At 45.6% G+C, this 12,851-nt stretch overlaps 1 protein-coding gene across 1 annotated transcript; it reads right to left on the bottom strand.

Moving 5' to 3' along the window:
* Positions 1 to 6,388: 6,388 nt before the first annotated feature.
* On the bottom strand, positions 6,389 to 7,658 carry LOC112810931 (taste receptor type 2 member 40). Its single transcript, XM_025854810.2, is given in 2 exon segments — positions 6,389 to 6,918; positions 6,921 to 7,658. Coding segments are annotated over 2 exon segments (933 nt in total). The 5' UTR covers positions 7,483 to 7,658; the 3' UTR covers positions 6,389 to 6,547.
* Positions 7,659 to 12,851: the final 5,193 nt, after the last annotated feature.

The following is a 12,851-nucleotide window of genomic DNA, read 5'->3' as shown; positions in this document are numbered from 1 at the left end:
CAGCAAAGGACACCAAATCCAGCTCCTCTTCCCTGTCCCTGGCGAGTCCTCCAGGCAGATTTGCCACTGTTCCCAGGCTAGGAGGAAGTGGAGGGTGACTACGGGGGCTGGTGTAGACACACCCACAATCTCCAAGTGGCTAGACTGAGGTTTTCGAGGCAGTTTTCTGGGCCTCTGAATCCAAAGGCAAGCACATTTTGCTTTGTGCATTCATGAATAGAATGTGAATGTCAGGTCCTATTCCACCGAGAAGTGAGATGAACAGGAAACCCGACTAGGGTCCTATGAGGTCTCCGGTCTTCGGAGAATCAAATTGCCACCCCCTCCCTGCTAAGCATTTCTGTCACTCTTGGTCCTAGCTGCCCTCAGGGCCACTAGCCGTAATTTATTATCCAGCATCTGGTTTGAATAAACCACAGATTTATCTGCAGTCTGTGAGGGCTCTAGGCAGGAGATGCGAACAGCAGCTTCCGTTAGGGAGGACTGGATGTATTGGGACCCTTTTCTCTTTTGCATCCTCTGGCCATGGTAAGGATTTCTAATGATGCTCAGTGAAACATTCTTCTCTCGGCCCTGATCTTTCCTAACTGGTCCAGTGAGACTCAGAGAGAAGAATTCTGCCCTGAGTTCCCCTTTTTCTATCCCAAAAGGAAATAAAGCAGGAAGATCAGGATTTAATTTTTTTAAGATTTATTTATTTATTTGAGAGAGAGAGAGCAGGGAGGGGCAGAGAGAGAGGGAGAGAGAAACCCCAGTAGACTCTGAGCTAAGAGTGGAGCCTGATACAGGGCTCAGTCTTAAGACCCTGAGATCATGACCTGAGCCAAAACCAAGAGTCGGAGGCTTAACTGACTGCACCACCCAGGGGCCTCAACAGTTTTATTTTATTGAGCTCACGACCCTGAGATCAAGACCTGAACTGAAATCAAGAGTTGGCAACCACTCAACTGACTGAACCACCCAGGCGCTCCTGTTTAAATTTTTTTTTTTTTTTGAGAGGAATTTGAACTGTGAACATTTGCAGTTTGAGGTACATCCCTACCCCCACAGTACATGGACCTAAGTATTTCCCACCTTGTCATTAAATGAGTTGTTCTTTCCCAGCCTCTGAGCCCTTGGAGATTGACAGTTTAGTTGTGTTAACCTTTGAATGCTCAGTATCTCGTTCAGTGAGCAGCCCTCTCAATACACTCTCGTTGAATGAATAAAAGCACTCACCTTCTTAATGGTGGCTTGTAGTTTATTATGCACGTATATATTGTTTCCTTTGAACCTCAAAACAACCCTGTGAAGTGGATATTATGATCATTTTTGTTTTCCAGGTGGGGAAACTGAGGCCAAAACAGGGTTGGTGATTTTCCAAAGATCACCTAGAGTGGAGACTCTAATCTAGATTTATGACATCAAAGTCTAGGTTCTTCCCTAGAAGGCACTACACTGACTCTAGACATTTCTCATCATCGTCTAATAAACCAGCCAAAAAGGACAGAAAGATGTCAGCATCGCCCTGCTGGGTCAGAACCACACTGGGCCCCACAGCCTGGTGTCCGGTCTCACACCGGCATCTGGAGGAGTGTGATCATTTTAGAGCTAGAAATGGTCCCGAGGACCCTACAGGAACCTCTTTAATGATTTTTACTCCTTGTTACCAGCTGAACAGCTTCAGGGTGATATCTTTTAAAGCTTTAGATAGAAACTCCTCTGAGGCCCTGTGTCTGTCCTTAACAGCATGGCAGTGGTAGGAGAGAGGGACTACAGCACTCATTGTTTCTCACAAAGAACTAAAAGACTGTGGTTTAGGGATCACCAAGGGTGGACCAAAGCTGGAGGAATTGAAAGTGGCAGAAATATTCGGAAAGTTGCTGTATTCAAAACATGGCAAAATTGCCGTGATGAATGTCTGGTTTACAGTGAAGGTACCTGGGGATCTGTGGTGGGTTTTGGTGCCTCCTTGTGTTGGAGAAAGTACCAAGTACAGGGATGGCAAACTGTGGCTTGGGGGTCAAATCACACTCACCGCCTGTTTTTGTAGAGCCCACATGCTAAGAAGGCTTTTTGCATGTTTACATGGTTGAAAAAAAATCAAAAGATATTTCATGATGTGTGAAAAATATGAAATTGACATTTCAGTGTCTGTAAATAAAGTTTTATTAGAGGGCGGCACACTTGTTCGTTTACATGTGCTACAACAGAAGGGTTGAGGACTTGTGGCCAGGACTGCCTGTGGCCCAAGAGCTTAAAATATTTATTGTGTGTGGGCCCTCGACAGAAAGTTTGCTGAGCCCTGACCTAGTGCCCTGCTACGTTCAAAATTGCCAGGGGGTTAAACCCTGGGATACTAGATGTCTTTCTGATGTTGCCAGGAGGGTGTGCGGGAGCCAAATATTTCAGGGCACCGCCCTGTCCGCCCTGCTCGGGATGATGAGCTGCTGTGGATTGCGCCACGTTTTGCCCCTGAAGTCTGTGGGACAGCCTAAGCCCTCTGTGCGCCTCCCGCCCAATCTGGGCCTTTTCACATCTGGCCTGCTCTAAGTATCCTCATTCTAGACTCCTGGCCTCTCAGCCTTGCATTCCTTCCCTTTAGAATAGTAACAGCTACTATTTGTTGAAAGCTTATGCTGTGTTTTATCTCACTCATTTCTTAGGGTTAGATAGATAACCCTAGGAGGGAGGTATTATTATCATTATTCCCATTTGACAGATATAGACACTGAGGTTCAGAAAGGTGCAATAACATGCCTGCATCAAACACCAGAAAGTAGCAGAGCCCAGACCCAAACTGAAGTCACTGTGACTCCAGGAACTGCATGGCGGGAGGGGAGGGGGCAGCTGTCCTAAGGCAAGATTTTCCCAGGAATGGTCCACCTTGGAATTCTTTCCTTGGATCGCCTTCACGGCTGCTCCCACAGCTGAACCCAACCCGACCCAACCCAACCCAGGGAATTGTTGATTCTTTTTCTTTTCAACTGTTTCCAAAATCACCTTTCTCTTATTTTCTCCTGACACAACTGAGCGAGGACAGAACATTTATAAGACACTTTGCTAAAAAAAAAAATAAGGAAAACCAAATGAGAGACAAGCAAGAAACTTCACAAAAAATCCATCTCCCCCTCAGTGAGGCTGGTTGATAGGTAGCTTCAGAGACACAGAGCACCTGCGCAGTACAGTGCACTGAACAGTGAAGGGCCCCGCCCAGAAATGTCCCTCTGGAAAGCTCTTGGAAGACCTTCTGTTCTTGCAGGGATCACCCCCAAGGGCCAGGCAGGAGCCGTAAGGAGAGTGCTTCTCCCAGCTGAGCCTGGCCAAGCACTCAGCACCTTCACCCCTTCCCTTTCCCGATGCTTCTGCTCCGGCTGTCCACCCCACACCTCTTGTGCTGCCCCCTGCTCTTTTCTGCCCCGGCCTGCCCTGGGCCAAGTTCCAGGCTCTAAAATGCTTCTGTCCTGCTTCTACCAATAGAAGTTTCTAACCACATAACATGTTACCTCTCCTCAAAGGCCATGGAGATGAGCATTTTCCTCTGACTGTCATCTCTGCTATCTGAGGCAACCTGTCCCCAGTCTAACGAAGGGGTCCTGAGAGCTCCCTCAGCCTTCCAGCACTAAGGACTGGCGCCCCAGTTTGTTTATCCTTCCTCCTTCTCCCACAAACCAACCTTTCTGAGCGTGTAAGGAATTTCCATTCCTCCCGCCTCTCTTCTAAGGAGTCCACTCTGTCCAGAGGGAAGAGGGAAACAGGAGTCGAATGGGACTTTCAGCATCCCTCCCTTCCCGTTCTGCCATGATTGCTCCAGATTTCTCCTCTTGGTTTCTGCTGTCCTCCCCCAACTCAAGACATTGCTTGATTGAATGTGTAGTTCCTTTTTCCTTGTTCAGTAGAAGTTTCTGCCCTAGCAGCCCAAAGTAAAGAATGTGTGAGAGAAAAATACAAGAGAATTCCTGTGGAGTCCACTCCCAGAAAAGCAGGAACCACAGTGGAATTAGCAGACGCTGAGGCCTTAGAAGGCAAAGGTCGTGAAGGATTGTGGGACAATTCCGTGCCTCTCAAATCTCAGCTCTTAGATTGGCTTTGGCTGCTACTCTAGTCTTCCTTCTGGACTCTGCCAGGTTTGTGACACCCCACCCGGTACTGGGCCTTCCACATGGGAGTCCCGTGACAACCAAAGTCTCCCTGCTGCTCCACATGGCGGATGAATATCCAAAGTAACTTTGTGGGTAAAGGGACTCTTTACACCATAGCTTTCAAACCTCTCTCAGGGCACAGGGCTGTCATGTAGAGCTTGCAAAGCAGATCCTTTAGGACTTCTGATTTCTTTTCTTTTTCTTTTTAAAGATTTTATTGGGGCACCTGGGTGGCTCAGTTGGTTAAGCGACTGCCTTTGGCTCAGGTCATGATCCTGAAGTCTCAGGATCGAGTCCCGCATCGGGCTCCCTGCTCAGAGGGGAGTCTGCTTCTCCCTCTGAGAGAGACAGAGAGCATGAGCAGGGGGAGGAGGGTCAGGGGGAGAGGGAGAAGCAGACTCCCCGCTGAGTAGGGAGCCCCATGTGGGGCTCAGTGCCAGCACCCTGGGATCATGACCTGAGCTGAAGGCAGATGCTTAACCAACTGAGCCAGGCTTCCCAGGACTTCTGATTTCTGTTTAAAGCCAACCAATTTGAAGATAGGGTGTTTTGGCCCATTATGGAAATTTAGTGGGTTGTACAGAAAGAAAGAAAAAGAAAAGAAGGAAGGAAGCAAGCAAGCAAGCAAGCAGGGAGGGAGGGAGGGAGGGAGAACTGGAGGGAGCTTTATCTGGTTGAAGGTAGGACAACTACAGTACTGACCCCACCATCCTTGAAGCTCTTGTTAGCTCTCTGCTGCTTTTGTCTTTTGCAACCAATGACACAATAGTTCTTCATAATAAGCATGGGGAGGGATTATATAGTTTGTTATCTTGGCATTGTTCATATTAATCACCTGGTGGCTCTAAATCAATTTTCTGTTTTTCTCTGTTTTTCAGGGATAGGTATGCATGTATTATTGGGAAAGAAGTATATTTCTCTATTCTTTAGGAGCTGGAATGACACTTCAGAATCTGATTTGTTTTATCATAACAACCAAACCAGCATTAAATAGTTACAGAAATAAATGTCAGTTAGGAAAATATGAAAAATGTGCATTTTCATGAATCTTTTCCCTTCTAGTTGAATAAATCCCATGCTGTTGGAATTTTAAAGAGATGTACGTGTGTGTGTGTGTGTGTGTGTGTGTGTGTGTGTGTGTGATTTTTTTTACTGTTCACAGATATAAGGGACTGTCTCGGAAAAATGTGCTTGAGAGCCCAGACGCTCGGCATTTAGTCTTTGCTACTGATCTTACATTTTCATTTGGGAGCCTTGGTATGATCAGAAGCCTTCTTTTCACATTTTCCTCAGTAATTCTGATTTTAAAAACACCAAATACAAGAAAATCCTAAATTCCTAACTTTCTGGTTCCAAGATATCTAGGAGTGGGGTGTCTTATTTTGTGCACAGCCCTTTGAGGCAGCGCGGATGCCGTCATTCTGAAGAGTGACCGTAGAGTGTGACGTTTTCCTTCTTTTCAAACAGCCCCTCCCTGGTCACCTGCCTGTGCAGCTCCGGTCGCCTCAAGGAGACCTAGAATTGACAACGCCAGAGGCAGACACATTTGCATTGCCACAGACTCAGGAGCACAGCAAAATAGCTGCCCCTCTACTCTGGACTCCGCCTGTTTTCTCTGTGTGGCCGCGCACACCGCTCTAGCCCTCCGTCCTCTCTTTTCCCTTCATTCTCCCACCATTTGGAAAAATGAAGCATTCAGTTGACCACCCACTCATCCCACCTGCCACCCTGTACTTCATGTTTCTTTTCAGACAATGTCCTGAAATTATTGGTCTTTACAAACTCCTGTTTTCCTCACCTTCTCTGGAAACTTCTGCATTCTGAATGCCACCTGTCACGCCACTAATAGTGTATGCGGCCTCCATTCTTGAAACCTCTGTGGCACTTGGTACTTCCGGCCAGCCTTTCTTTCCAGAATCCCTGTTTCCCTGTGGGTATTCCAGGTTCCCTTCTACCTCTTGGACTGCCCTCTATGCTCATCACTAGCCCTCCTGTGGGTTAGGAGAGTGTCTTAAGTAGGGTGACCATGTAATTTTTCATCCAGACCAAGATATCCTTGAGAATTAAAGGGTGCTCAGTGACCACAGGCACAAACTGAGATCATCCCAGGCAAACAGAGATGTCTGGCCATCCTCTCCTTCAGGTTCAGGGGAGGAGGACGTAGGGAGGGCTCAGGGCAGGAGATGAATGAGCATAGATGGAGAAACTTTCACAGATCCATCTTAGAGTTGCTTAACTACTTTTGCTTAGAACTCACATTAAAAATTCAGCATCCCATTCATGAAAGGGCCCAGTTACCTGAGGAGAAGTATCAGAGCAAGATTAGGGCTGAAAAGATGGGTGAGGAGAAAGGTCTAGATGGGGAAAGGCAGAACTGGTTGAACCAGGTCCGGTGGTTCTCTGGGTTCCAGTCACGGAGTCTGCTCTTACAGGTGAAGATGAACAGGGTGCTGAAACCTCTTCCAGGCTCTTCTCAGCCCAGGGTTCCCCAAGATCAGTAGCACTGAGTGGCCAGCCGGGTAAGCAGCCATGACGATTTTGCACACAATATTCCAGGAACTGTTGACGTCGAGGATGTTGGACATGGAAATAAATAGAGCAACTGCATTGAAAATGTAGAGAACGAGAAAGCGGCTGGTAACTTTGATGGCCCCCATGTGAGCCTCCATGCTGGAGCCAGGGGCATTGCTCTCCATGTGGAGGGTGTGTCTCTTGAGAGAGATGATCAGCAGGGTGGCTGAAAGGATGAACATGATCAGAGGAATGAAGATCCCCAGGTTATAGAGAAGAACCAGGTGGTCTCAGAGAAGTACTTCTCCGTGGTGTTGGAGCAGGGGATGGGAATGGAATTATTTACATACACATTGAGGATATTTGTAGAGAAGGGAAAGCTGAAGCATAAGGAGATGAACAGTGACAGTCCCAGAAGCCAAGGCAGCAGCCCTGTGATTTTCCTCTTCATCAAGAAGAACAAAGGGTGAGCAAAGTTTGCAACTCTAAGACAATATAAGATGTTGAGCCAGGCAGCAAGCCAGAGGTTGAAATAGTTCAGAAACATGATGACGACTTTGAAGAGGATAAACACTGTGTTTTGGTTATAAGTGACCCGGAACAGTAGACTGTAAGTATTCTCCAGCATCATCCAGATCTGCAGCAAGAGCCTGGAAAAGCTGAGCATCAGCAGAATGCAGTCACTGACAGGGAGTCTTTTGCCTCTGTCCCACTCGGCCCCGTGGATGGCCATGATGAAGCCATTCCCAACAATGCCAGTGATGCACTCTATTCCGGAGGCCACCAAGGTGAGGACGATTTTAAACCTGGATGTGTCTCTATCCGTGGCATCTGTGCTCACAGTGGCCATTCTCTTTGGCCCTGACTTTCAGGTTTCCATGCCAAGAACTGATACCTGCCCTGCAACCTTCAGACCCTCACTCAATGTTACTGTAATTTTTCCCTTAGTTAATGGTTATTTCCAACTTTTCTTCATTTGCTTGCCACGTGACTAAAATCAGAGGCTTGAAATGCAAATGATGAAAGGGTCTTGTTACTGGCTGTCTCCATTTTTCATAAACACCCATTTGCCTCAGGCTTGCAGGAGCTCATTGGAAAAAAATTGAGAGAGGTTCCTATCACAGCATCTTTCTACCTTATTTACTTTAAGCCCATATTCACCTGACAGGCAAGAGTCCCAGGTTAGGAATCTTAACTGTCCCCATGACTTCGTACTCATCTCACAAGACCTGTTACCTGCTAAATTGTCTGTAAAAATGCAACAACTCCTTTGATCTGCCTTCTCCTGCTTCTTTTCTTTTCTCCCTTATTTGTGGAGATGTTTTTATCCTATGGTGAGCGTGTTTATGAATAAGAAATTCCTATCAACTCGTATATGAACATTTTTACTTAGAATCAAGTTTCCTCCACAAAGGTCAGCTATTATACTGCCCCCAAACACAGAAGAGCCAAAACTTGATGCCATTTGGGTTAATTAGAGATGAGAAAAACTGCCGGTGACAGTTTCATTATTATACTTTACTGATGTGCACATCAGTGTTTGAACTCTGAAACGGGTAGAATTAGCCTGGGAAAGCCACAGGGTGTTCTAAATACAGTGCTGAAGTTGGACATGTGACCAAACACTGTTAACTTGAAATTTAATTCCCTATTTCTTCACACTGACTGTGAAACACAATGAACTCTAGCATTTCAAACAATATGCAGATGTCCAGGACTCATTCCGGATCTGAGATAGGGCCCAGGCAAGTTGTATTTTTAAAAAGCTAAAAGTTCATTGCTCATAGCCAGATTGAGAACCAAAATCTGAGCTAGAGACTAATGAGTCTTAGGCCAAATCTGGCTTGTGTTGTGTTTTATCTTGTACAGCCTAATCCTGGATAGCATTAGCCCACCAGTGCTTAATACTTCTTATTGGTCAACATTTAAATTTAGGAGATTGTGTATATGCACAAAAAAAATCTGCCCTTGAAAAATTAGAAGATTGGGCAATTTGGGGGCTGCATGGTGAATTGGTTGAAGTGGAATAGTGGCTGCGCATTTAAAACAAGGTATGTGTGCACTTTTCAGTTTGTCACAGTGTCCAATAACTCCTAGCGTCTTCCTGACCATGAGGCTTCCTGCCAGTGTGATGGCCCTGTTATAACTTAAAAAAAAAAAATCATTTCTTTTAGAGAGAGGGAGAGAGAGAGAGAGAACATGAGCAGGGGTGGGAGGGGGGCAGAGGGAGAGGGAGACAGAGAATCACAAGCAGATTCCCCACTGAGTGCAGAGTCCAACACGGGGCTCGATCTCACAACCCTGAGGATCAGGACCTGAGCAGAAGTCAAGAGTAGGGCACTTAACTGACTTAGCCACCCTGACACCCCTGCCCGGCTGTAACTTATATAATAAAAGTACAGAGATGGTGAAAATACGTTTCTCCACCCCCAAATTAATTTTGTTTCAAATCAAAGTCAGGGATTTATTTTTGTTATAAAATTGCTTTTTATTATTAAATTATATTTGTGTAAAAATAGCACCAGAAAAAGCAATATATTGCAAAATTATGAAGACATTGTTTAAAGAAATTAAAGCTCATGTAAACACAAAGACTTGTATAAGAATGTTTGTAGCAGCTTTACTCACAATAACCAGGAACAGGAAACAAAAAGACTCCTTGACAAGTTCTACATATCCAGTAAGAATCAACTTCTGTTACTTCTACTGATAGAGAGTAGTATTGGGGCGCCTGGGTGGCTCAGTTGGTTAAGTGTTGGACTCTTGATTTCTGCTCAGGTCATGATCTCAGGGTTGTAGATTGAGCCCTGTGTTGGCCTCCATGCTTATCGGGGCTGCTTGAGATTCTCTCCCTCTCCCTCTGCCCCTTCCCCACTCATTCTCTCTCTCTCTCTCTCTCTCTCTCTCATGCTTTAAAATAAAAAAATCTTTAAAGACACTTATTTATTTATTTATTTATTTATTTATTTATTTATTTATTTGACACAGAGAGACACAGCTAGAGAGGGAACACAAGCAGGGGGAGTGGCAGAGGGAGAAGCAGGCTTCCCGCTGAGCAGGGAGCCCGATGCGGGGCTCGATCCCAGGACCCTGGGAGCATGACCTGAGCCGAAGGCAGACGCTTAATGACTGAGCCACCCAGGCGCCCCTAAAATAAATAAATCTTTTAAAAAAATAGTAGTATTTATCAGCAGCTTTCACAAATTCCCATGCAGCAAACTCATCTTTTTGTGTATTTTGTTTCCACTTATATGTCTGTGATAAATAATATCTCCCTGAATTTCTTGCACATAATTGATTTCCGCTGTTCTGGTATCATCTTCTGTTGGTGTTCTTTCACATTTTTCTCTGGTCTTAATAGGCAAGAGCAGTGGGGGGCTGGTGAGCAGGTGCCATATTAATGGGGGTGTGGGGCCAATTCATTTTTTAATCCATGATCATTCTAGACTCCTAGAATGGAGTCTCCTTTATTCTAGGGAAACTCTCATGGGGGAACCAAACACCAAAGGTTTCACATTCTTGGCTATTGGGTTCAAAAACTTTGGTGCAGGTATAGGATACATCAGATTTGGAAGAATATGTGATTAGGGGAAGCTTTTCCTCTCACTTCTCTCCCAAGCACTGCCATGCAGACTAGGATGCTTTCCCAGGTGGGGAGGGATGAGAAGCGCAGGGACGAGCTGGAGTATGTGAGTATCTCCATGAAGAGGACCCCACATCCTGCCTCGTATGGGGCACACCACGGGGCTGCATGGGGTGGCAAAGGCAGAGTGGGGCTGCAGGATTGCTCCTGAGTCTCACCAGGCACACTTGAGACAGCCGCTCCATCTTCCTTGTGTTCACACAAAGGCTTTGGAAATTTGCTGAGGGGGTTAATGGATTCCAAAGGGGTGTGGTGGTCGTAGCCAGGAGGCTTTGCAAGCTTGGGTTCAGATGAAACCAATGCAAGGACAGAGGCTCCCCACTCCCCACCTCCCTCCGTGCCCACTGAACATGGATGTCACCCCCTGGAGGACAGGAAGGAGAAATCCTGAGAAAATCTTGTACTCACAGTGTTTCAGCCTGGCATGAATGAGACATTCACTAAAATATAGTTGGGTTATAAAGCCGTGTGAACTCATGGAGCAGGATGAACTTGACCAAGATTCTTTCCTTCAATCATAGTGTCCAGCTCTGTGCTGCCCACTCTCCCTTTCCCATCCCACAGTGACATCTTGGGCATGTTTCATCTTTTCTAGTCTTTTTTGGTTATTAATATTCGATCCAGTTTGGCTTCATGTGTGGGTTAAACCTTTACCATCTCCCTTTGACCCAAGCACAGTTTGAGCTGAGACCCCATCTGCTTGGATTGGAGGGGGACCAGATGGGTCTGGGACACCTGTCTCTTTCTCTTCTTCTTCCAGGATGCTGCTGTGGGAGAGGTGGCAGGTTTATTTTATCTCTTTTAATTTACTGGCTGCTGAGGGAAATGCATCCTCTTGTGGCTGCTACTGCTGTCCTGACACCATCTGGCCATGTGTGCCTCTGGGGGGCCAGGCATCATGTACTGGCTGTTGCGTGAGGAGCACGTGGGAGTTCTAGAGGGCTCTGTGGCAGCACCAGTCACTCCTCCCTCCTAGTTTGATAAGTCTAGGCGTAGATGGCGGGCTGCCACTGGTTACAGTAGGGCTGGTATTGCCACCTCTTGCTAAGCTTTGCAGGTCAGTATCTAGCCCCATTCTTGGCTGCCTGCTTTAGATCTGTGCTTCTCAACCTTGTGTATATACCAGAATTGCCTGAATTAACACTGCGGGGCTTTAAAAAACATCCATACCCATGTCCCCTCCTCAGAGATTCCAAGTAATTGTTCTGGAGAAAAGCTAAGCATTGGCATCTCCAAAGCTCCCCATTGCAATGCCAGTGGGAGCAGGGGAGGGTTGAGAACCACTGTGGGCGAGGGGTACTTACCCGCATGGTTTATGGTGTGGGCTCTAAGGCCAATTCTGGGACAACAGGAACCCTGCCACTCACCATGGCTGTGGAAGTGACTGAATGACTTCCTAGACAAGACTGAGAACATGTCCTTCCATCAGGTAGAGGGAGATCAGATCCAAAGGTTGAATTACAGAGAACACTTACAATATTTTGCAAGAACAGTTTTTGCCTTGTGAGAGTCACTTCTACTGTATAGTGTTAGAAAAGCAAATATTTCTCATATCTCTATGAAAAGGAGGAAGAAGAACATAGATGTAGAGAGTCATAGGTTTACGCTTTGTAAACTGAAGACCATTCCTATGTGCTTATTTGGCAAAGGATGAAATGTACGAGAACAGCCATTATGATGCCATTATGAAGCAAACCACCATAAGTACAAAGACCAGGGATGTGGAAAAGATGTGATCAAATCCAATGAGCTGCAAAGAGAACAGAAGAGTCAAGATTTGTTTTGGTTATTAATAAAATAAGTATTTATATATTTAAGTGAAAAATCTGCCCAGGACATGACATTCTTCACAGATAGCAAGTTGTAAAAGAGTGTCTACTGAATGTGATGGAAATCATGGGTCCTGAAAAGATATAAGTATGTGCGAATGTAAGTGTAATCAGAAACACTGTTGTTTAATGTACTAGAAATATGGTTAGGAAATTAAAAAGAAAAGTTGTGTGAAAAAAGTCTTAAACATTGTGACATTTGCTTTTGCAGCTGATGAGGGTACATATTTAGTAATACTTAGATGTAATAATTAGCTCTATTCACTGGGTTTGAGAATTTTTATACGACTGAAAATATTTTAGACAGTGTGCCCATGACAGGCATAACACTGGGAAGTAATTAAGAAATTCATTTTTGTAACAGAGGAAACTTTCAAACAATTTAATATAGATGATGTTCCTGGGATAGATGGTGCTAATATTGGACTTGCAGTAAAACTTAAGTTCCGTGTGGCAAGTCATGCAAGGACACAACTTTACCTCTACTCATTTGTGTTATTCAGCAGGAATTGCTTTCTGCTAGAAGTTATCAATGGAACCCATCACGGACACAGACCTCACTACCTGTAAGCTGGATCTCACCTGGGGCTTGGGCCATGGAGTGTCACAGGCACTGTTGAGTGATTTGGACACCTAACACAGCGGTCTTCTCACTGCACATAGGTTGGGAGGCTCAACCAACGCCAAAGCTAAGGAGAGGTGTTGAACTGTTGAAATGAGCTCATGCCTCATCACTGAGGGAGAAAA

The sequence above is a fragment of the Callorhinus ursinus genome, unplaced genomic scaffold (genome assembly GCF_003265705.2).
Source record: "Callorhinus ursinus isolate GAN/ISIS: 27379988/994484 unplaced genomic scaffold, GSC_fseal_2.0 scaffold12, whole genome shotgun sequence".
NCBI lineage: Eukaryota > Metazoa > Chordata > Mammalia > Carnivora > Otariidae > Callorhinus > Callorhinus ursinus.
The sequence above is the reverse complement of the archived record's forward strand: the minus strand, read 5'-3'. Positions and strand labels throughout refer to the sequence as shown.